The sequence below is a fragment of the Myodes glareolus genome, chromosome 4, assembly GCF_982192425.1.
Source record: "Myodes glareolus chromosome 4, mMyoGla1.1, whole genome shotgun sequence".
Classification (NCBI taxonomy): Eukaryota; Metazoa; Chordata; class Mammalia; order Rodentia; family Cricetidae; genus Myodes; species Myodes glareolus.
In genome coordinates, this window is record NC_142029.1 from 118,051,889 (window position 1) to 118,075,032 (window position 23,144).

At 40.6% G+C, this 23,144-nt stretch overlaps 1 protein-coding gene across 2 annotated transcripts in view; it reads left to right on the plus strand.

Annotated features, from left to right (window-relative positions):
* Positions 1-21,352, plus strand: part of Dync2h1 (dynein cytoplasmic 2 heavy chain 1) — a 215,906-nt gene extending 194,554 nt beyond the window's left edge. For both annotated transcript variants that reach the window (XM_048429223.3, XM_048429224.3), the window contains 5 exons: positions 1,234-1,323; positions 5,819-5,928; positions 6,930-7,011; positions 9,736-9,852; positions 20,787-21,352. In XM_048429223.3, coding sequence (XP_048285180.3) covers positions 1,234-1,323; positions 5,819-5,928; positions 6,930-7,011; positions 9,736-9,852; positions 20,787-20,945 — 558 coding nt within the window. In that variant the 3' untranslated portion in view covers positions 20,946-21,352. The remainder of the gene's footprint in view (positions 1-1,233; positions 1,324-5,818; positions 5,929-6,929; positions 7,012-9,735; positions 9,853-20,786) is intronic.
* Positions 21,353-23,144: the final 1,792 nt, after the last annotated feature.

The following is a 23,144-nucleotide window of genomic DNA, read 5'->3' on the forward strand; positions in this document are numbered from 1 at the left end:
GGACTTGGTTTGTCTTCTCATTCCTTGAGTTACATCTTCAGGTTGTTTATTTAAACTTATATTTTGAACCCATGTCAGTTTCAGTTCTGACTCTGGCACTTGTCTCTAAGAATGGTTAGGTGCCCCTAAAGTATGTGTTGTCTTCTAAGTTCCCTTTCTACTCTTAGATTTGCTATTACATGTTTCTAGTTTTCTCTACATTATTGATGATTGATGCAGGCTAGACTGCAGTGTTTTCTCACTTATGTGGTCAGAGGGTGAATGGGCATAAATTATTGTGCTGTTACTATACTTAATACAAAATTTGTTGATATTTATTAAATATGTTGAAACTCCAGAAATTTAGCACAGAGGTGTGTTATAGTACATATGTCCTTACCGAGTACTTCTCACGTACAGAAGCGTGTTATAGTACATATGTCCTTACCGAGAACTTCTCAAGTACAGAAGCGTGTTATAGTATATATGTCCTTACCAAGTAGTTTTCACGTACAGAAGCGTGTTATACTATATGTGTACTTACCGAGTACTTCTCAAGTACTTCTGTTATACTATCTATTCATGTTATACTATATATGTACTTAGTGAGTACTTCTCAAATACTAAAGCGTGCTATAGTACATATGTCCTTACCGAGTACTTCTCAAGTACAGAAGAGTGTTATACTATATATCTACTTACTGAGTACTTCTCAAGTACAGAAGCGTGCTATAGTACATATGTCCTTACTGAGTACTTCTCAAGTATAGAAGCATGTTATAGTACATATGTCCTTACTGAGTACTTCTCAAGTACAGAAGCGTGTTATAGTACATATGTCCTTACCGAGTACTTCTCAAGTACAGAGTGTGTATTAGTGGAGACTGATGTGGTCAGCTATTAGAAAGGCAGTTTCTATAAAAGAGCTGCTCTGTTATTCTTCTTGTTGGTTTTAATTTGGGGCACACACTTGAGTTAGCGTCTCCTTGCGTGTCTACCCAGCACCTCTGTGGGTGGACCAAGACCCTTTTTATCTTTAGCAATTTTAAAATTTTATTTTGATTTTGTACTATACCAAATATCACTCCAAGAAAATGCTGTTGACTAGTTTCCCAGTGAGTAGTGGATGTGAGCATTCCTTTAGAGGTTTTACATATAATGAATCCCATCTTAGCTTCAGACGTTCCTAACTGTCGTGAAAGTCTATACACGTTGTCGTCCCTGTAAGCTGACTTTCCCTCTTTTATGCTGCAGTGTCCTCTTACGTGGCAGAGCAGGTGGGAAGGCCCCGAAGATCCCCTCCAGTACCTGCGAGGTCTTGTAGCTCGTGCCCTGGCAATTCAGGTGAGAATGGATTCCTGAGTAGCTGAATGTGTGGCTCTGACTACCATGTGTACACTTGCTGATGAAATAACCTTAGTAGTGATAAAGACACGGTTTTAGATAAAACATCCACTCATTTTTATGTCATTTGAAATGTTTGTATCACACCCTTCATAATGGCTGCTGTCTGTCCATGGTTTTGTTTTGTAGTCATTGATAATGTGGGAAAAGTCTCCATGTGTGCAGCTGGATTATACAGATGGCAGCTGGTAACAGCTGTGAGAACTGTGACCTGGCTGCTGTAAGGAGGGTTCCTCCTGCTTATATCTGACCCTTTGCTTAGTTCCATGCCCTGTTTTCAACCGTGTTGTTTGTTTTGCTATATTTAGGTTTTTGAGTTCATTGTATGTTCTAGTTGCAAACCCTCTGTCGGGTATACTATACCTCTCCACTCAAATGGGGGTGCCATTTGCTTTAGAGAGCTTTGCTGTTTCACGAGGCTCTGCTTATTGTTGGCCTTAATGCCTGTGCTTTTGGGGTCCTGTTCAGAAAATCCTTTCCTGTACCTATGTATTCCTTACTTTCTTTTCTGTCAGATGTACGGATTCTTGTCCTCTGTTGAGGTCTTTGATCCATTTGGAGTTGTGCTTTGTGCAAGATGATTTCATTCTTTTATATGCAGCTCTAGGTTCCCAAGCTCCGTGTAGTGGCTTGAGAGTCTCAAAGTTGGGGAGCGAGACTGATGAGGTGGTGTCCCTGGCAAACAGAATGTAGCAGGAGTACAGAGGAGCAATCTGACACTTCCCTGGATCTTCAGGCCATATGTGGAGGCTAGGAAGCCCCTGGTAGAGAGTTGGCTATGTGCCTTCAATTTTGTTATCCTCATGTAATCAGATTTCCCTGTAGTCTGAAGCACGATTAATTAAAAACTCAGAGACAGATATTGGTGTTCAATCTGAAGACCAAAAGGCAAAACAGCCAGTCACTGACTCTTAACCTCGACCTTAGTCCGAAAATGGGGATCCTACCTCCAGGAATATCAGAATGAGACCGGGACTGAGAGCTGTCTCCTCCCGATTTATAATCTTCTCTAGTTCTGGGATTAAAGGCATGCACCACTACCACTTGGTTTCTGTGGCAAGCTAGTGTGGCTACTGGGATTAAAGGTGTGTGTCACCACTGCCTGGTCTGTAAGGAGGACCAGTGTGGCTGTTTTACTCTCTGATCTTCAGGTAAGCTTTATTTATTAAAATAAAAATGAAATGCCACTATAATAATCTGACTTCTGTTGCCTACTGGTGTGGGAGGCCCCTCTGTCTATGTGTTGCTTTTATTGGTTAATGAATAAAGAAACTGGCTTGGCCTATAGCAACGTAGAACTTAGGTAGGCAGGGAAAGCTAGGCTGAATGCCGGGAGAAAGAGGGTGGAGTCAGAGAGAAGCCATTTAGCCATGCCAGAGACAGATGCTGGACGGAACTTTCCCCATAAGCCGTAGCCATGTGGCGATACACAGATTAATGGAGATGGGTTAAATTAATATGTAAGAGCTAGCCAATAAGAAGCTAGAGCTAATAGGCCAAGCAATATATTAATTAATACAGTTTCTGTGTAGTTATTTCAGTAGTCTGGGCAGCCGGGAAACGAACAAACAGCCTTCTTCAACAGCCTACAGTCTCATTTTAGTATATAAAAGAGTTGCAGACAATTTCTACAGAATTTGACAAAATTATACAGATGTAGTATGTCCAGCCTGCATAAAAATGATATTTGGTTGTATTATAGCTGACCTGTTCCTTAACTAAGTATGTTAATGAGGAAACAGCTTTATTATTCAGTTCTATATATAGAATTCATAAAGTAGAACCTTGATATAATACTACGTTTTAATGCCATTTTCTCCTTTCTACCTTTGGTTGGTTGTTTGTGGCATCTCATCTCCTATCTCGTGAGTTTTTGTCGTAGAGTTAATGCTCCTAAACTGTCTTATGACCAGCGCTCAGTGCTGCAGTGCAGCTGACACTTGATCTGGGGGAGGGGAGTCGAAAGGTGTGGCGGACTAAAGTCTCTTGCAATCACCATCTTTATTCGAGGGTTCAGAGGAGTCACATGACTAAAGTGTGCAATCACCAGGGCAAGCCTCATAGCACAAAAGCAAAACAAAAGCAAAACCTTTTTTCATAGAGGAATAAAAGCAAATAATAGCCAGTTGTAATAAATAATCTGAAGTGAAGTCAGTCCTGTCTGCTGCACCTGGAAGGGGCAGGGCAGCACATCCCAAGAATAAGTCTGTTTTGTCTAAATAAAAGTCGCTGGACTTTTGTCTTCTTGGGGTTTTCTCACAGGCACTCAGAACCCTCTTTACAGGACTCCATTCTTGGACCATGTTCTGACACTGCAGTATTTTAAAAATTTTCCATACTTGCTGGTGTAGTAAGAAACTATGCTTGCCTGTCTTCAGGATTCATTGTGGCCTAAGCCAGAAGCTGACCTGCCTACTATTCTAAGGTTATATGCTTATGTGATGTTTAAGAAATTGCCTGGCCCATTCTGTTGGCTATCCTGTTGGCTCATCACTTCACCTATCTCTGTAACTATGTTTATTGCATATCACTTAAGGAATTACAGACAAGAAGGTTAATAATTGTAGATGATATTAGCAGTATCACGGCTTATCTGAAGCTCACCCATTGGTGGCTGTCTCCATGGCCTGAGTGAAGGAGGGTCATTGACCAAAACGTTGTTCCATGTGATTCTGCTCACTACAGCTTTGTTTTGACCCCAGTTTGTCTGTATACATTTCTTATTAAAAGCACTGGTGCCTAATTCTTTAGCTGCATGCTCATAAATCAGTATAAGTACAGTTTAAATATCAAGAGAAAACAATTCTTCCGTTCCTGTGAGATTCTCTAACCAGTTATTACAATTAAAAGAGACTTCATTACAATTCAAAGAGGCTTTCAAACAGCATCTTAATTAATCTAGCTTTAAGCTTAGTAGACTAACACATTTTTATTTTTTTCCCATGGACTAATAACATTTTTACCAAAGAAACTTTTTTTCCTTGACTAATTATCTTCATCTAAACTTTAATAAAGTAAAAATCTGGTTATCAGCTGCTCTCTAATTCTTAATTAGTTTGAGCATATGTAAATCCACTTCCGGCAACAACCCTTTAGGGTGTTAGGATTCAAAATTGATTTTAAAGTATTAATAGTATAATTTTAACTATTTATATTAAATGATTCATTTAAAAGAGTAACTTCTTGGATATTTAGCTAATAATAAAAGACAAATTAGATAAATTACACACAGCATTATTGTAAAGCATAATATCTAGAGGGAGATTTGCAATTGTTTATAAGAATCTCTTTAAATCTTTTGTTAAAAAAAATCAACACATGTCCCATACAAGGATATAGAGATATCTTTGTCACAGGACTTAGTCCTGGTCAAGGACATTGAGACAACTATGCATACATGGAGACTGAAGTGTCTGGTTATTATAATCATCATCATCATCATTCTCTCATCCTGGCTGAGCTGGGAAGGCATGAAGTGGACTGTTCTAGAACACGGAGCTCATTGCTTTCTGCTAATGAAGCACTAATGGTTTTCTTCGACATTTATAAATTATGTAAAACAAACTACTGAGTAAGTAGCCATCTTTGATTGGTTAATGGCTGATGTTCCTATGTCCCACTTCTCTGCACCAGCTGAAATGATGGACTGCTTCAGAGAGCAACAGGAAGCCACCTGTTAGCATCCAGACCTGCTGGAAATCTTAGCAGAAACCAGTCACACAACTGCCTGGTTATGTCTTGGTTTTAACAGCTACTGTGTAACCTTTGACCTTATTGTACCGTAAAGCAAAGGTCTACCTTGCAGCATGGTAGTATGTACAGTTGGTTAATGTTAGCCTACATTTGCTGTTGCTCAAACTGCTGTTGTATTTGTTCTAAGTGGCAGCGTTTAAATTCTTATCCAGCATACTATGTTGACATGTGTGTTGAACCGTGTGTTGACACGGTTCCAGGTGGAATTGACCTGATGTAGCAGGTATGACGAGAATACATTACAACTTGTTGACAGTGACTCATTTCTTCTCAGCCATTGGCCAGTGTGTCGCTGAGAAGGGAGGGTGCTCAGGACTCAGGATTTGCAACTGTGTATCCATGTACTCTGAGCATGCATCACTGCCTGCTGGTGAGGGCCCAGCCCCAACTGCTGTACATAATCCAAAGTATCCCATGTTCAGTTTCATTGTGAACAGGTTTTTACAATAAAGAGATTGCACTTCTGATGGATAGAGACAGCAGTTACTCCTCTATGGAGGCTTACTTCTGATGGATAGAGACAGCAGTTACTCCATCAGGCTTTTGCAAGGCAGATTGAGAGTTTAAAATTTTTTCTAGACACTATTTCAGAGCAATTGGAAAATGACTATGTAACATTCTCGTTAAAAATGGCTTATGTGTAACTATATGTTTATGTATTTATTTCCCATTTTTCCTCTAGAATTGGGTCGATAAAGCTGAAAAGCAAGTTCTTCTCTCTGATACCCTTGACCTGTCTGAACTCTTCCACCCAGACACGTTCCTTAATGCCCTTCGCCAGGAAACTGCGAGGTAGTCAGAGTGAATACCTTATTTTCCCTGGGGTAGTTACGTTTTACCTATTCACCTCTAGTGTCCTCATTGTCAAGAATAAGTTTATTCTTGAAACCTATGTAAGTTTTTTATTATTTCTCCTAATAATTTGTCTTTAATAACAGTCAACTTTTAATTTCAATATCACTGCTTTATTAGAATTGAAAATTTTTTAAATTCTTAACTTTGGTCATTTTTAAATTCAGACTTGCACTGTCCATAATAGTAGCCAATGGTCTATTTAAACATAAACTATCAAGTAAGGGGTTTACTTTCTTGGGCATATTAGCCAAGCTCACAGTGTTCGCTAACCACAGGTGGCTACCTCCTTTGACTCCATGAAAACATGATTTGCAGAATCCCTTCGGAGGCTGCTCTGGCTTTCATGGCAAGCAGAACTGATGGTTAAGGTCAAGTTTGTCTTGGTGCCAGTGTCAGCTCATGGTGTGTATCTAGACCTTGTTAGTAATAAGATAACATAGAATGTAAGAAAAGAAGATCGCTAGAATATTCTGAGGAAGACGTAGAAGTTCAGTTCTGGGGACTGGTATTTATGTTTACTCATTATATTTTGTTCATTCAATAAAAACTTACTATCTTTTATGTGTTAAGAGTTGAGGACCATGATCAGAATGGAGAATGTAAAAAAAAAAAGTCAAAGGTCCTCCACCTAAAAATCTTGTAATCTCAAAGGAATATTGACATTTAAGCAATTAATGTTAAAATTGTAGGTATTATACTTAATTTTGTGGCTCTTTTTTGTATTTGGATGTAAAAAACTCATGGAAAATAGCTAAATTGTTACTCTATTTCCTAAGGACACTGCTGTGTGTTTGGGGTTTGGTGCTAGGGATTGAACATCCTGCCCCCAGCCCCACCCTCCAGCCTTATGCTTGCTGTGCACATGATCCATTCCTAGCCCGGACGTGCACACTGAAGAGTCAGTGCTCGTGACCTCTGAATCTGCTCTCCTTTTACAGGGCAATGGGCTGCTCTGTGGATAGCCTTAAATTTGTAGCATCCTGGAAAGGCCGACTTCAAGAAGCAAAGCTGCAGATTAAGGTACTGATTTGGGATGTTTAACTTTAAAATGCATCACTGAGGTGAAATGAGCACCCATGCTTATGATGTAAGATAAGCAGAGTTCAGCCATAGATTACAGTCTAATTATGTAAGATTTAACATGAAAGACATTACAATAAGATGTATGTGATGTAATATAAAACTTTAATTATACTATATTTTTAAAAAGCAAACTCCAGTTTGTGTTCTTTAAAAGTGCACTTCTCAGTCATAACCACACAGAGATAATGAGAATACTCGAGTGAACAGATAGCGCCAGCTAGGTCAGCTCCATGTGAAGCAGCTCCCGTTGGCTGTGCCCTAAATCACCGTGCAGCATCTCATGCTCCTGTAGATGAGACTTTCTTTACCATGTGGTCTCTGTATAGCATTCCTAGAGAGAAAACCTTTAAAAGTCTTATTACCAATGACAGACAAAAGCAGGTAACAAGCTGAGCCTAAGGTCATATGTTAGAGAAGAAATGTATTCATAGTGGAAACAGCTTTAGGATCGTTGTTTATTAAGCTGTGGCAGCGGAGACAGAAGGCTGTTGCTGTAAGGAAAGGCAGAAGGATGGAATATAGTGAAACAATATCCCATACCTGAAACAGACCTGTTCCTGAAGAGAAACACAGTACACAACATTGTCACCTACAAACTTCACTCTCAAGAACTTCTTAATCAAGTAGGAAAATATTAAAAATATATATTTCAAGTAACTTTATGATTTGGCAATAGACTGCATCCTTGGCCACAGATTGGATATGATGATAAAATTAATAAGTTGATTCTGAAAGCATAAAAGGTGATGTCTAGAAATAAAATTACAGGAAAGACTTCCAAAGAAAACTAATAAAAGCTTTAAAGGAACAGTTAGAACGGACTTGGAACTCATCAGCGGAAGCAGATGAAAGAGCAGACTAAAAACCCCTTCAAATCAATGCTGAAATAGTTTGTGCAGTAGTACGTACAGCACATTGCCTTTATGCAGGTGGGAAACAATAAATAAATTATACAATTGCTAATTGCATCCATAAGCAGTAAAACTACTCCCTAAGTGTGTACAGACATGTAAGTCACATTTGGGGGCTGCCTAATGGGCTCAATAAAATGTTTTAACTTCTCTTGTTTCCTTCATACATGAATGGAATAATAGAACGAATTCAGTTATCTAGAAAACATTGTAAAGTCCTCTGATCAGAATTATCCATAGACGTTCTGCTTACTTTGTCTCCCGTTAGGGGCTTGTTATAATTTACATTCCCAGATGAGTGACACTGGCTAAAACTTGCTGAACATTTCCTGTGTATCAGACAGCTTCACACATCCATGCCAAGTTGGCGCCCACAGGTCTGTCATCGTTCCTACCTTCCTTTCGTAGCACGTTTGTGTAGCTATTTTTCAGGCAAAACCAACCCAGATTTGATACTTCCTCTTCCTTGCGTTTTTCCTAGGGTTGTAGAAATTCTGCTTTGATACTTCATGGGAATGAGTCTCTGTCCTATGCAGGCTGGCTCATTGTCCCAGTACAGGTGTGACTGGAAGTTGAGCCATTTGTCTGGAGAACTGTCATGTGACCCACAGCAGTTCCTCAGCCAAGGGGTCATGTTTGGGTCTAAGTGTTGAACTCTGGATGCAACTGGCCCAAGGGGAGATTTTATTGGTAACCCTCTACTCCTTGGTATACAAGAGCTTTTGCAGCAGTCATTTCAGATCGCTATTCTTCATACATTTTAAAGAAGAGAAAATAAAACACGGGCAAAAACACCTAAATAAACATTTTCCAAAAAAAGTTGTACAAGTAGCCAGCAATTGAAAGGGTAACTTCTATCTTCCGTTATGGAGGAGAAGACCTCAAGTACAATGACATGCCATCTCATACCATCCAGAGTGGCCTAGCAGTTAGTGACTCTCAGTGTGACCAGGTGCTCATGCCCCACCAATGCCCACCATACTGGAGAGTGTCCTACCACATGTGCTAGCCTGTGTCTTCTACTGAGTGTGTATCACTTTTACACTGTTGTAAAAGAATTTGAGGTTCAATGCTCTCAAGTGAGACTACTGGTGAGTTGTTAAAACTTGAAACCATTGTGTAAGTTGTGGTGGCATCATGGCTACATTGTGAGAAAGCAAGCTGTTGACAGCTGTGGACGTAAGCGACTGCCCAGCCTGCTGCCGCCAGCTCAGCAGTTAGCACTGGAAAGAGGAGAAGATGGCCTCCAAGCAACTAACTCCAAGTAGCTAACGTTACTCCAAGAGCCATGTTTGTACTTCAGATGTCTTCAGTTTACCCTAAAGCTACCTTACACTGTATAAATCTTTCTCCTTTACTCTCTCAACTCCACACAGCAGGGCAGATAAGAAGTGAGAAGACATGGAGGGACCACCATTTTCTGGTCAGGCTTCTCTGCCTACTTCCTGGAAGAGAGTTGATTTGACTTATGTCTTTATATTTCTATTAACCTAATGCCAGGGTACCTGCAGTTATGTAGTCTATGACATTTGTAAGTGTTTTCTAGAATTTTAGCTAAAAAGTAAGAACTTTGTCTAAAGAGAGTTCACAGTGAACACTGATTCAGATTTCCTCTGTTCTCCAAATAAAATACCCCAATCTGTTTCACAGCATTTGGGATACTGGGCCTTTGATCTTACGATTCAACTGTGTATGCCTGGCCCTTGAGAATTTAATATATACTGTAACACTTTTTACTTGTCTGTTGCAGATCAGTGGTTTGTTACTGGAAGGATGCAGCTTTGATGGCAATCACCTTTCAGAAAACCAGCACGATTCTCCCAGTGTGTCAGCAGTTCTCCCTTGCTTTATGGGCTGGACTCCACAGGTGAGCATCTGAATAGACAGCTTCTAATATCATCTGTTCACTCTTGGATTTAACTTTTCCATAAGATAGTCATAGCTTGTGTTTTTGATTTGCTTTCCCATTTTACCTGTACTTAACAAATTTGTAGTTAATACATTTTGAAGAGGTAAAGATTTTTAAATCGTTTTGTTTTGGAAACAGTTTTCTAAAAAGTATGTGTAATTAGAGCAAACTCTTGAGCTTAAGAATAGGGTCCCAGTGTGGCGTGAGTCTCCTCTGCGGGCCTCTTATACCAAGGCATGGCTTCATGGCCACATGGTTCCAGGTAAGTAATGTGAGGCCCACAGGTGAAGGCCTTCCCACCGTCCAGCACTGTGCGCAGCCAGGTGTGGCGGCTGGAACGTGGATGGTGACTGCTGCTGCTGTGGGATCTTAGCACACGGAGGAGCCAGGAATACTGATAGAGAGCTGCACTGGAAGAAGTAGGAGGGACTTGGAGATTCATGGTCCTTTTGGCTTGGGTCGAGTGGAAAGACGTTTCTCAAGAATCTCTTGATTCTTTTGGATCAGCCAAAAAGGAAGGTCATCTGGTTGCTTCTTGGCTTCTCTGATCTAGCAGGTTTTCACCCCAATATCTGACTCTGGAGTCTTTACTGGTAAATAGAACAACTTAGATAAAAACAAGGCTGCCAGTTGGTGGTGGTGCTATGGGGGGGGGGGCTCAGGAGATGTGGCCTTGGTGGAGGAAGCAGTCCCTGGGTGTGGGCTAGAGGTTTAAATGCAACATGTCAGTCTCAGTTTGCATTCCCTCTTCCCACGATAGTTCTGAATGATAGTTCTGCCATGTCTTACATCACCATGTCTCCATTCTGCCACCATGGGCTTTTATTGTGGAACCATCAGCCCAAATACACCCTTCCTTCTATAAATTTCCTGGGTCATAGTGCTTTGTCCCAGCAACAGAAAAGTAACTCCTACCCTGTCCTGGGTCAGGTGATAATGTATCTCAGAGGCCTGGCCTTACACCATGACATCTTGCTCCTGGTAGCCAGATAATTTTTTTGTGTGTGTGTGATTGAGCATTTTATTCTTTAGTGGTAAAACCTAGATACATACATGTGTCTTTGAAATAGGATGTGGTTTTGGATGAAGCATGTCTGAAACCTAAGACTGAAAGCGTATGCATAAATAGACTGTAATTCTCCATCCAGTGAACTGCTAAACTCTGTTCACTACAGGAAAGATGTGTTTTCTCATGAGGAAATGCCACAATGAAGTTTCCAGTTCTACTTTTTACAAAGTTCAAAAGCTTCTGGGTGTTTGAACATAAAATTTGAAACTGTAGCTGTAATTAGCAATCATCACCAGAGAACCAAAAGAGCAAGCTATCTGTGAGGCTCCCCACCCATGGATATTTATTTCCCCAGTGTCAGGATGACTTTCAGAGAAAGAATTAAGATCAGAAAGGTATTTGTCTGTTTTTAGAAATTTGTATCAAAAGGTGATAATTGTACGTTCCGTGGTTTTTTGATCTTAGGTTGTGAATGTTCAAAGTTGCATGCACTTGGCCAAGGGTTTTAGCTGTACTGTGTAAAGTTGTGTATGAGCTGATGAATTCTGTGAGTCTATGTCATGTGGAGTTCTCCTTCTCGGGAAGCAAATCTGAAATCCATGTAATTATCATGACGGCTCACTCAAGGAACAATGCCTTCAGCCAGATCAAAACATGGTGAGTTTTGATCTCGAAGGAAGGGAGGGCAGTCACCTGACCTCAGCACTGCCAGTCCCAGTGAGGACTGTCACACCAGTGGCAGGGGAAAAAACCAGCCTGTAGACTGCATCCAACCAAGAACTGGTACTTTTCAAATATCCTAGTTCATGTACTATTCCATGTATTATTATACTGTAACAGTCACCATTGAAATAAGAGCCAGAAGTCATTTGGAGAACTTGCACATGTCAGGAAAGGTCACTGTACCTGGTGTCCACCCTGTGAGGAGCTCAAGGTAGTGGCGGTTCCTTGAGTAGTGTAAGCCACCTCCAGACCTCTGTGTCCTCCATGACACGTGCTGGAGGGACTTCCTGGGTCTTCCCACCTCCAGACTCTGTGTCCTCCATGACACGTGCTGGAGGGACTTCCTGGGTCTTCCCACTTCCCTCTCTTTCCATAGATGATCATTCAATGAAGAATATCAAATGTACTGTTTAAAGTTTCTGCACACAAAGTTTTGGAGACCAACACAATTCAAGTTCCAGCTCCAAATATTAAAATTTTAGACACAGTAACCTCACTGAACCAATTGCCTGTTTATTAATGAAACATGGGACACTGTGGAAGCTAAGATACAGTCCCATGCTTATGCGGTTCCCAGAGCAGTGCCTCACATTGTTTAGTCAGTGATACTGTGGAACTGTTATGAGGCTTACACACACTCCTGTGTATTTGAAATCAAATGCCCACAGTATGCCTCACATATGGTTAGTCAAATTGAACAATAATTTCTTACTCCACATAGCTGCTAATGCTTATAGTCTTTGACTACTTGCTGTATTTAGATATTTCAGAGATACGGACCACTAGGGCTACAAAGACAACAACTTCAGCTCTACCGTGAATGGACAAGAAGGTAAAGTAGGTGACATTACAGAGATGGGGGCACTTACCCATCTCTTAGTCATGGTTCAGAAGAATGAGACAGTCTAGGATGCTCACCAACTTCTTCATTTAGGTATAATTTTGTTCAATAAAGTTCTTTCTTTATTTTCTGTGGCTGTTTCTACACTATGTGGAAAAGAACATCAACATTTTCCTGCATTTTAGTTTGAGGAACAAAGTCAGTAGAAACCTTTGAGAAAAACCGCTGTGTCCGTTCTACAGCTGCTTTGTTGCAGAACATTCAGAATTCTTTAAACAAGCTCAGAACATTGGAGATAAACATTTTAAACGAGACAGAAGCGTTTTTGTTTGTTTGTTTGTCATGAATCCCACAGTGTCTGACAACCAAATACCCTGAGACTTTATTCTAGTGAAAGAATCGTGGCTGCTAACCCAGTCACCGCGCAGCATCTCCGGCTGCACTGATAAAGGAAAGTCTGCCAGTTGTGAGTGACGGAGGAGCCACCGGTCCCTGTCAGGCTTGCTGTGTGGTCACTGCTGCCCAAGCATGTCATAGAGTTAGAGTTCTGAAGGACAGGGCGAAAGGAAGAGCATTGACTTTCTATCATAACTAAGGAAAACTTCAACTATAATTATCTAGTCTTTAACTCCAAGAATCCCAGAAGGATATAATATTACCTGACTAAACAGGAAGTACATTGCAAGCAACTTCCAAAAGTCTAGGAATGACAGAGACATCTGACTGTCTGAACAGTCACCCAAAATTCCTCCATGATATTGGGACATTTATCTTCAGCCTACAGGCCTAGAGTGTCTGGAAGACTTTTCAATAAAGCAGGAAAGCTGAAAGGCTGTTCTGCCTTCTATTGGCAAAGTTTGCCTATCTCTGTTCTGTTGACTGAGGTTTCTGTCCCGCCTGGTCCCCACAGTCATTAAGTCCCAAAGAAATCACACAGAAGTCTACATTAGTTATAAACTGATTGGCCCAGTATCTCAGGCTTCTTATTAACTCTTACAACTTATATTAACCCATTATTCTTATCTGTGTTAGCCACATGGCTCAGTATCTTATTAGGCAGGGAAGTCACATCTTGCTTTTTCTGTGGCTGGGCCGGGACTACTGAAAGCAGAATCCTCTTCCCAGAATTCTCCTGTTCTCATTTCCCCACCTCTACTTCCTGCCTGGTCGTTCTACCTATACTTCCTGCCTGGCTACTGGCCAATCAGCATTTATTTAAATTTAATTGACAGAATACAGACCACTGTCCCACACTACTTCAACCTCTTTAAAAAATAAAAACTCTGAATCTAATATGCTTTGTTTAGCTTTCTCTTGACCATTGGCCATAACAACCTGTAATCAACATTTTAAACAAAGGAAAACATCCATAGTCCATTTTTTGGGAATGTGAGCATAGTTTTTCAGGCTACTTCCTGCTGGTTGGGAGCACTGATAATCTTATGGGGACCTATAGAAAATTTAGAATTATGATCAAGTCATAACTGGAGTAAGTATTCTGTGAGTCTTGATCATCTCAGGCAGCAGTCTTGAATCTGTTCTGGATGTAGAACTTGGACATCTGGGCCATCTGTTCCTACTAGAGATTTCACAGGTGGTTTTCCTTGATGAAACCTGATTTTTCTTAACTTAGAATAAATCCATAGCCTCTCATTTTCTGTGGAAACAAAAGCAAAACCTCTTCTCCAAAGCAACATACCTTTTGACTTCAATTTTGAAGTCAAGGTATTCTCAAAATACCTATCTTGGATTAAATCAGCAGTATTTATAAGCAAATATCTTTTAGCAGCTGTTGCTCCTTCCTCAGCATTCAAACAATTCAAAGAGCATAATAACACACAGTATCCAGACTCTCTGTGTATTTTTCATCTTTATGTGGCTTTATTTTAACTTCTATTTCTTTTATTTTTTATTTTAATTTTTGGCTTTTTGAGACAGGTTCTCTGTGTATCATTGGTTGTCCTGGGACTCTCTGTAGACCAGGCTGTCCTTGAACTCACAGAGATCTGCCTGCCTCTGCCTCCCAAGTGCTGGGATTAAAAGTGTATGCCACCACACCTTGAACTCACAGAGGTCTGCCTACTTCTGTCTTCCAAGTTTTGGGATTAAAGGTATGTGCTACCACACCCAATTTCTCTCTCTCTCTCTCTCTCTCTCTCTCTCTCTCTCTCTCTCTCTCTCTCTTTTTAAGGACTAACCTTTTTCTTTTCTCTCCTAAGCCTGCATATATTTTTAACACTCTGGAAAACATTTAGAGGTTTTCTTCGTCTTTGAATCTCTCTTTACTGTATATCTCTCTTTTTTGGACCACATGAGTCTTTAATTTGCTAAGCAATGTGAAGAGAATTAAAGCCATGGCTTTGACAGCTGAATCCAGCCCATTAGCTTTCTGAACTTCAAGCCTCATGGTGGAGGTACCAGCTATAGCCATGTTTATTGCCACAATTGTATGGTGTTTCAAGGTCCCTGCTGGCAAGCAAGCTGCAGCAGTCTGCTCACAAACCACAGTTTGCCCTGGCAGGGCGGCTCAGAAAACTGGCATTTTAAAATGGCACAGCTTTTTTTCCTACTACAGCTGAAAACCAAGAAGCATGCGGTCAGCTTTTCATCAACACCACTTAAGTGTTTCTTGGCGGGACCTTTTAAAAGAGCTGCAAGCTTTTACAGCTAAAGCTGAGTCAGGAAGCCTCTCTTAAATGAGAGCGCTTGGCTCCAGCAAGCAGAGTCCACCTGAGAAAATGCTGTTATCAATAAGCTGTGCTTAACTCTATTCTTTTCCGTCTAGAATAACTTCCCAAGCTCTCTCAGGCTTTTCAGTAGATTTGGTCAGCCCCACGTTGGCACACCATTCTATTATCTATGTCCTGCAGAATGTCTGGCAGATTTTTCAATGAAGTAAGACTTTTGAAGGACTGGCCTGCCTTGTTTTGGCAAAGTTCAACAGTCTTTTTCCTATGTGTCCTGCATGTCCAACCTACACAGCACATTGTCAGCAGTCAAACAAAGAGCAGTTTCTTTGCCCAGTGGCTAACCTTACCACAATGAAAGCAAACTTCATAAAGAGTTTTTCAGCACCCATAATCTCTGAAGCAAATTGGAGCAAATGTGTCTCACTGTCACTAAAAGCCTTAGGTTAAGAAAACATTTTTAAATGAACTGCATAGATACAATACCTGAAACAACAGCAGAAACATATATACAATATGCAATATGTTGTAACAAAAATAACTTTAAACTGGTGTCAATATACAAAATTCCTTTAAACAAGAGTAGAAGCATAAATGCAGTGTGCAAAAATGGCCTTAAATTTACTCAGTATACAAAAGTCCATACCAATACAAAATATTTGAGATTAATGGTTGTTTTTTAGTTTAAAATATATTCAATAATCTACCCTTTTAGCTTATCATTCATGTATTCCTATATTCCCCTAAATATAACAAACATCCATGACCCACCAAATAACCAAAAGTCTCCCACAACCCAACTCTTTGGAATGTGGATGTTGTTTCTCTAGACTGCTGGCTAGGTGACTTGGGTGGCTGGCTCCCAGCATCCTCCTTGTTCCCTCTTGCTCCCTTCTTCTCAGAGTCTCCTTCTATTTATTCTCTCTGCCTGCCAGCCACGCTTATCCTTTCTCCTGCCTAAATGGCTGTTCAGCTCTTTATTAAACTATTTGGTGTTTTAGACAGGCAAAGAATCACAGCTTCATAGAGTTAAAGAAATGCAGCATAAATAAAAACAATGCATTATTAGTCATTGAACAAATGTTCCAGGATATAAACAAATGTAACACACCTTAAAATAATATTCTACAACAGTAAACTCTTCAATAAACACATTTAATAAACCACAATATTCTTTTTCCTCTGGAAATTTTTTGCATTAAAAGTAATGACAGGGGCTAGAAGATGGCTCCATAAGTGAAGCACTTTCTCTACAAGCATGAGGACCTAGGTATGGATTAAAGGCATGGGCCACCACCACCCGACTTTGTCGAGTTTTATTTTTTGCAGAGGGTGGTGTTATTTTTCCTTTTGTTTTATGGTCTTGTCTTCTTTGCTCTGTTATTGAATATTCTTTTCAGAGATGCATACATCCTAATCCCCAGCACGCACCTGTGAGTGTGTCCTTATCTGGCACATAGCACTTTGCAGGTGGGTAAGGTAGAGCTCTTCTCATGAGAGACCCATCCTGGATTCCCCAGTTTGGGCCAGAATCCTCACAGGGGCCCTCGTGGGAGACAGGAGAACCCTGAAGACTGCTGCAGAAGTGGAGAGGACCAGACATTCTCTCAGGAAGCCACCAGAAGCAGGGTCTGACAGCACCCATGCCAGGGCTCTCCCTCTAACTCAGTTCTTTTAAGATGCGAAATTTATATCAACTTAATAGAGACAAGAAGAAGCATGCACAAGCTACTACAGAGTGCTGAAGCATTATAAAATGTGCAAAGAATGGCATTAAAATACGCAGAAGACAAAGGTCTTGATTATAATCATTAACGTGAAATGGAACAGATGAACATATGCTAATGGGTTTTGAAAAGACCCCTTCATCAATGCCCCTGCCTCTGTTCTTTAGTCCCTGCTACCATCAGTGGTCAAAGCGTCTCTTTCAAATGTCGGTAATTACTTTATTTCTCTGTTCAGAAGCCTTCAATGGGCTCGTGAAAAATCCCAAATCCCAGCAGCTAGCTCTGTAGTGAAAACTAAGAGGAGAGAAAAGCAGTGGGAGCCAGTATCCTTCCTGAGATGTCCTGTTGTTGCATATTGCTCACTGTAGCTAGGACTGGTGTGCTTCTGACTCATCTTGTATAAAGTTCCAAAGTTACATCCCATTACCAGATACATTCGTGAAGTAGGACAACTCTGCAGTGTGCTGTGTACATAAGGTGGCGCGTATGAAATTAGTATCGATCTCAGATGTCAGCTTCAGTACTGAGCTCAGCCAACTGATGAGTTTCTGTTTACTGTAACTAATGCAATTATAATATAGAGATTTCTAATTATTGAATTTTAGTTGCATAATACGTTCTATATACTGTCATGAACTATTTTCAGATTTCACATCTCATTTATGTTAATTGAACAGTGTAATTGTTAATAGATTTAATAAAATTTTAATTTTATCCAAGCATCTTAAGCTAGCTAGTCTGATTCTTTAGTCTAGTAAAATAGATATTAAAGAAGGAACTGGATCATCAGAATTTAATTAAGTTACATGGCATGGCCAGAGAACCAGAGTCATTTTTAGGTTGGTTAGATCTCTAACTCTCCTTCCACATGGATCATTTATGATTAGGGCCTTAAAGCAAGTCCACTGAGCTTTCAAAAAGTCAGGAGACTGATAAATGCTGAGCAGAATGTCCAGAAGCCACAGTGATACTTTGTTTTACAAGGCTGTAGGACTGGGGAGAAAACTGTGTGACCTCCCCGCACAGCATGGGAAGCCCACAGCCAGGAGCAGGCTTGGAGGGACTTGGAGACAGTGAACTATAAATGAGGATGCAGTACCCCTTGCATCCTGTTACTGTTGTCTCTAGGCAACAAGAACAGTACTGGAGGTCTCACTGCTGCCAAAAGCAGGTGTTCAAGAGAGAATTGGCCTTCCCCAGCAGTTAGCTTCAGGTCACCTCGGTCCATCGGCTCTGTCACATCTGTCTGTCTGTCCATGTAAAGACTGAGAGAAAACAGCAGAAGAAAGCTTGCAAGAAAGTAATTGATGTTCTGAATCCCAGTGGTTTCCTGTTTAAGCAGAATTCGAGAAGTGAGTCAGCTACAGGAGTCTGAAATTCTCCTACTCCAGTCTCTACATATCAAGCAATCCAATTAAGAATTCACTCTCTCATAAGTCTTTGTTAGGTTGACATCTCAGAAGACTCTTTACCTAAAAGTTATGTCCTTGGTACTTGGTACTTGATGTGCATTCTTCCTAAACCGATCATAAGCTGCCCTGAAGGGCAGTTTCTGCATGTGCACACTCAGCCTTCATGACATAGGTGCACCATGAGCGCACGAGGCACCACCCCATGGAAGGCTGAGTCACTGACTGCAGTCACACACTGGAGATGACCAGGGAGACTCAGGGCAAGTCACCTGCATTCTTTGTGGGAATGATCTGCATAAACACAAGTTTTATTGTGTGTATTAAAATTCAGAATGTCAAAGAGCCTGAAGCAGCTCACATCAAAGACTGGAGGATCTCAGCAAAATTCTTGTACTAGAAAAAGTTAAAAAAAATAGTTTATATAATGCCCACTTAAGAATTAAAAATATGATTTAAAAAATATTTCCATTATTTTATTTATCTCTGTCATAGCCTCTTCTACTATAGGCAGTAGGTGCTAGAAAGATGAATTTGTCTAGATGATTTCAGAATTGGTAGAAAAAACAGTTCAAAGAATAAGGTGTGTACATGAATAAAGCTACAACTTCTTATGACATGCCCCTTGACCCAGGGAACAAAATACTTAGCTTCTGGACAAGTATCCCATATCCTAAAGCTGTGCATATATAAATGATCATGTTTGTTTTAAAAGATAATAACCATGCTTATGTGCTAATATTCATGGGCCATGCTTAACATGGATAATCTCTCTCTCTCTCTCTCTCTCTCTCTCTCTCTCTCTCTCTCTCTCTCTCATAATCCATTCCCTCATTCTAGAACAGTCCATCTTAGCACTTGAATTCCATTCCAACCCTAAAACACTAGTAATTCACTGGTTAATGAGATCAGAAGTTCAATCCACACACCAGTGTTAGATTTGAATTGGAAGCACCACTACGAACTTGTTTGAAAATTCTTCTTTGAAAAAGATGTCTATTTCTGAGATCCTGCCACTGGAAAGTTCTAGACTGAGTGAGTAGCCACTTCTGGCACCAAGATAATGATCTTCTGTATCCCTTCTCTTGAAAGAGACCAGAGATCATCACAGTAATCATTAACTTCTGTGGGGAAAGTTGCATGCAAACTTGCAACATACTGACACACTAGAGACAGAGTAAAGCTGTGACAGCACAGGCCCAAAACTCGGTAGCCAGCTTAAACTGGGTCAGGATGGACATCTCGAGCACCAGTAAAATAACTGCACTCCACAGCAAAAAATGCCTACGTCCGCCAGCTAACAGTAAAGCAGCAGCATTCACTGATGCCCCAGGAGAGTGCTAGTGAAATATATTATGTTAAACAGAAAGGGAAACTAGATCTACTTATTCATCCTATTCCTTCTAAATTAAACTTTGTAGTTATACTAAATAAAAAGTGGAAGTTCTTGGTAGACATAAATTGATGAGAAATGTTATACTTTATACATTATAAGATATATAATGTTATACATTATAAAATGTTATATTTTATAGAGATTTATAGATAAAATTGTATAAGTTAAATTTTCAACCTAGTCCACTATTTAAGGCTAAACTTTTAGTATGTGTGTGTGTGTGTGTGTGTGTGTGTGTGTGTGTGTATGTGTGTGTGTGTGTGTTTATGTGTGCCCACATGTGGGCACACACACGAAAATGAGAGAGGACACAAATGTCGTTGGGTGCATTGTAGACGTCAGAAGACAACCTCAAATGTCCTTCACCATTGAGATGGTCTTTGTTGTACACCACTGCACACAAGCTAGGGGCCAGTGGGCTTCCTGGGATCCTCCTGTCTCAGCTGCCTGCCTCCTTAGGAGCACTAGGATTATAGTTACTTGTACTAGTGTCTAGCTCCTATGTGACTATTAAGGACTTGAACTTGGGTTCTTATGATTGCTACTGAGTCATCTTCCCAGTTTTTAGACAAAGTTTTGATTCCTTGTTTGTTATAGTTCTTTGGGGTTTTTTTTTTTTTTGGTGTTCCCCACCCCCCCCCCCCCCCCCGGACAGGGTTTCTCTGTGTAACAACCTTGGCTGTCCTGGAACTAGTCCTTGTAGACCAGGCTGGCCTAGAACTCACAGAGATCTGCCTGCCTCTTCCTCCCAAGTGCTGGGATCAAAGGCCTGCAACATACTGCCTGGCCTTGGGCAAGTTTTTAAAGGAACTGTGACTGGCTGTGAGTGAACTGCTGTGAGATCCAGTGTGTTCTAGTGACTGCTGTGAGATCCAGTGTATTCTAGTGACTGCTGTGAGATCCAGTGTGTTCTAGTGACTGCTGTGAGATCCAGTGTGTTCTAGTGACTGCTGTGAGATCCAGTGTGTTCTAGTGACTGCTGTGAGATCCAGTGTGTTCTAGTGATCTGTACTCAAAGAACCTAATAGCGAACACACACAGTGATTGGAAGGGCTGTACTCAAAGATACATTTTTAGATCATTTTTTTTCTTTTGAACAGGGTGCATATGGTCCATATTCCCCTGAAGAATGCATCTCTTTACCTGTTTATACAAGTGCTGAGAGGGAGCGTGTGGTGACCAACATTGATGTTCCCTGTGGAGGCAACCAGGACCAGTGGATCCAGTGTGGGGCAGCGCTGTTTCTTAAAAATCAGTGAATCTGAGGCAACACAGGACAATTTAGCAAAGTGACATTTATGGCAAAGTTTTACACAGAACATGTAGTCAGTCTGAAATGTTAGTTCAGAATATCTATAGTTAGTTTTCTTGTTGTTGATATCCTTGGGTTCTTGTTTTTAATAAATGTGTAATACCAGCACTGTGTACCTTAAAGAGCAGGGTATTTGATGGCATTAACTATTTTTATGAAAAATTTGCTTTTTCAGGGATTCAATTATTTAAGGTTTAAAGTACTGTATTTAAGAAATCAATAATATTTTGGGTATTTTGTATAATTGCATCTACTTATTTTAGTCTTCTGTGGTTTTAAATATCTGTACCACTCTCCTATTAAGCATTGAACACTGTGCAAAGACATAATGAATAAATTATCTTAACAATTAAACATGTCATCTCACTGTATATTTTACGTGATATCATCATCGCTTATTCTCCGGCAATGCTGAAGTCTGCATGGGCAGCCCATTTATGGCGGTTCTGCAGTTGTCCCTTCCCTGGGCAGTCCTGGATGATTGTGTTATTGTCATACTCAGGGTTCCACAATCTTCCTTTATCTGTCTGTCTATCCAGCATTCTTTCCGCCTTACCCCATGCACTCCTCCACGCAGTGCTATCTTTGGCTGTCATTCATTCTCATAACACGACCAAAGCATCTCAAGTGCTGTCGCTGTATCCTGTAGTTTACTTCCTTCTGTAGATGGAGGTGTTTCTTACTGTCATCGTTGCCTGTTTCTTCTTGTGATGCCTAGAATCCTCCTGAGACATACCATCTCAAACACAATCAGCGGTTGTTCTGAGGAGCGTTTCATTGTCCATGTTTCAGAGTTGTAAAGAAGGCAGCTCGAGACAAGTGTCTTATATACTGAAATTTTGTTGTTGTTGTTGTTATGCCTCTCGCTGACCAAACCTTTCCTAGTGCCTGGAATACAGCCCTCTCTATCCCTATTCGCCTCTTGACTCTGAAATAAACTGAGGTTTCCTCCCAGATAGACAAAGCTGACTGTCTGTTTGAGGTTCTGATTCTTTATTACAATGTTATAGTTCCTGTGAGCCCTTCCCATGTGTTGTATCTCAGTCTTCCTTCGATGTTTACCTCCATACCAAGGTTTTCACTGACTTCCACCACTCTGTTTACCATGGCCTGCAGCTCATTTGGATTTCAGCAAGTAGTACTGTATCATTGGTAAAACACAAGTTATTGATTCACGCACACCTACCTGCACGCCTATCTTCTCATCCTCCAGGGCTGTTGCTGTTGTTAACTTCAGGACTGTATTAAAGAGCAGTGGAGAGAGGAAGCACCCATGCATCACTCCTACAACTGTCTGACACTCATCACTTAGTGGAGAGAGGACGCACCCCTGCATCACTCCTGCAACTGTCTGACACTCATCACTTAGCTCTCCACAGACTTGGCTGATGCAAAGGTGTCCTCACAGGCATTTCTAGTATTCTAGGAGTTTCTCTGGGTGCCTGCACAACCTCATTGTTTCCCAAATTCCTTTCCTCCAGATGCTATCAAATGCCTTCTTGAAGTCGATGTAACAAACATATAAGTCTTTTCCAAATTCTTCGTATTTTCTACCAGTTGCCTCAAAGTGAAGAAATTGTGCTCCTATTAGCCCTGAATCCGCACTGGGCCTTTGCTAGGATTTCCTCGGTTCAGCCCTTGCTCCTTTGCAGGATAATGGAGGAGACTTGCTGCTATGGCATAACAAACTAATGCTCCTGAAATTTGCTTCCATTCTGTGGGAATCACTTTGTGTTCCCATATCTCTCTGAAGAGTCTGAGAAACACCTGACGCCACGATCCTACTGTAGCCACCTCCAGCTCCTCCACTGTGGTGTTAGATCTGAGTTTTGAAGAATAAAGATTCAAAATACATTTTGTTTGAAATGCTTACACATGCACACACATGTAGGAGTTATGGGCAGAAATTGAAGTTTGACCCTAAGTTAAATGTTAAGAATTACTTGGATTTGATTTTGAGACTTTCTCCTCTAATTCCCAAAGAGAGATGGAGACTCATCCAAGAAAGCACATAGCTCATTGCGCTTACCTGCACCAGGCACTTCCACTTTATGTCCATGCACGAATTTCCATTTTACAAAAGTGAAAGCATGAGTAGATTGTTTGCTGCTCATTTGAGAAGGCGTGAACACACGGAGTCCCTTCG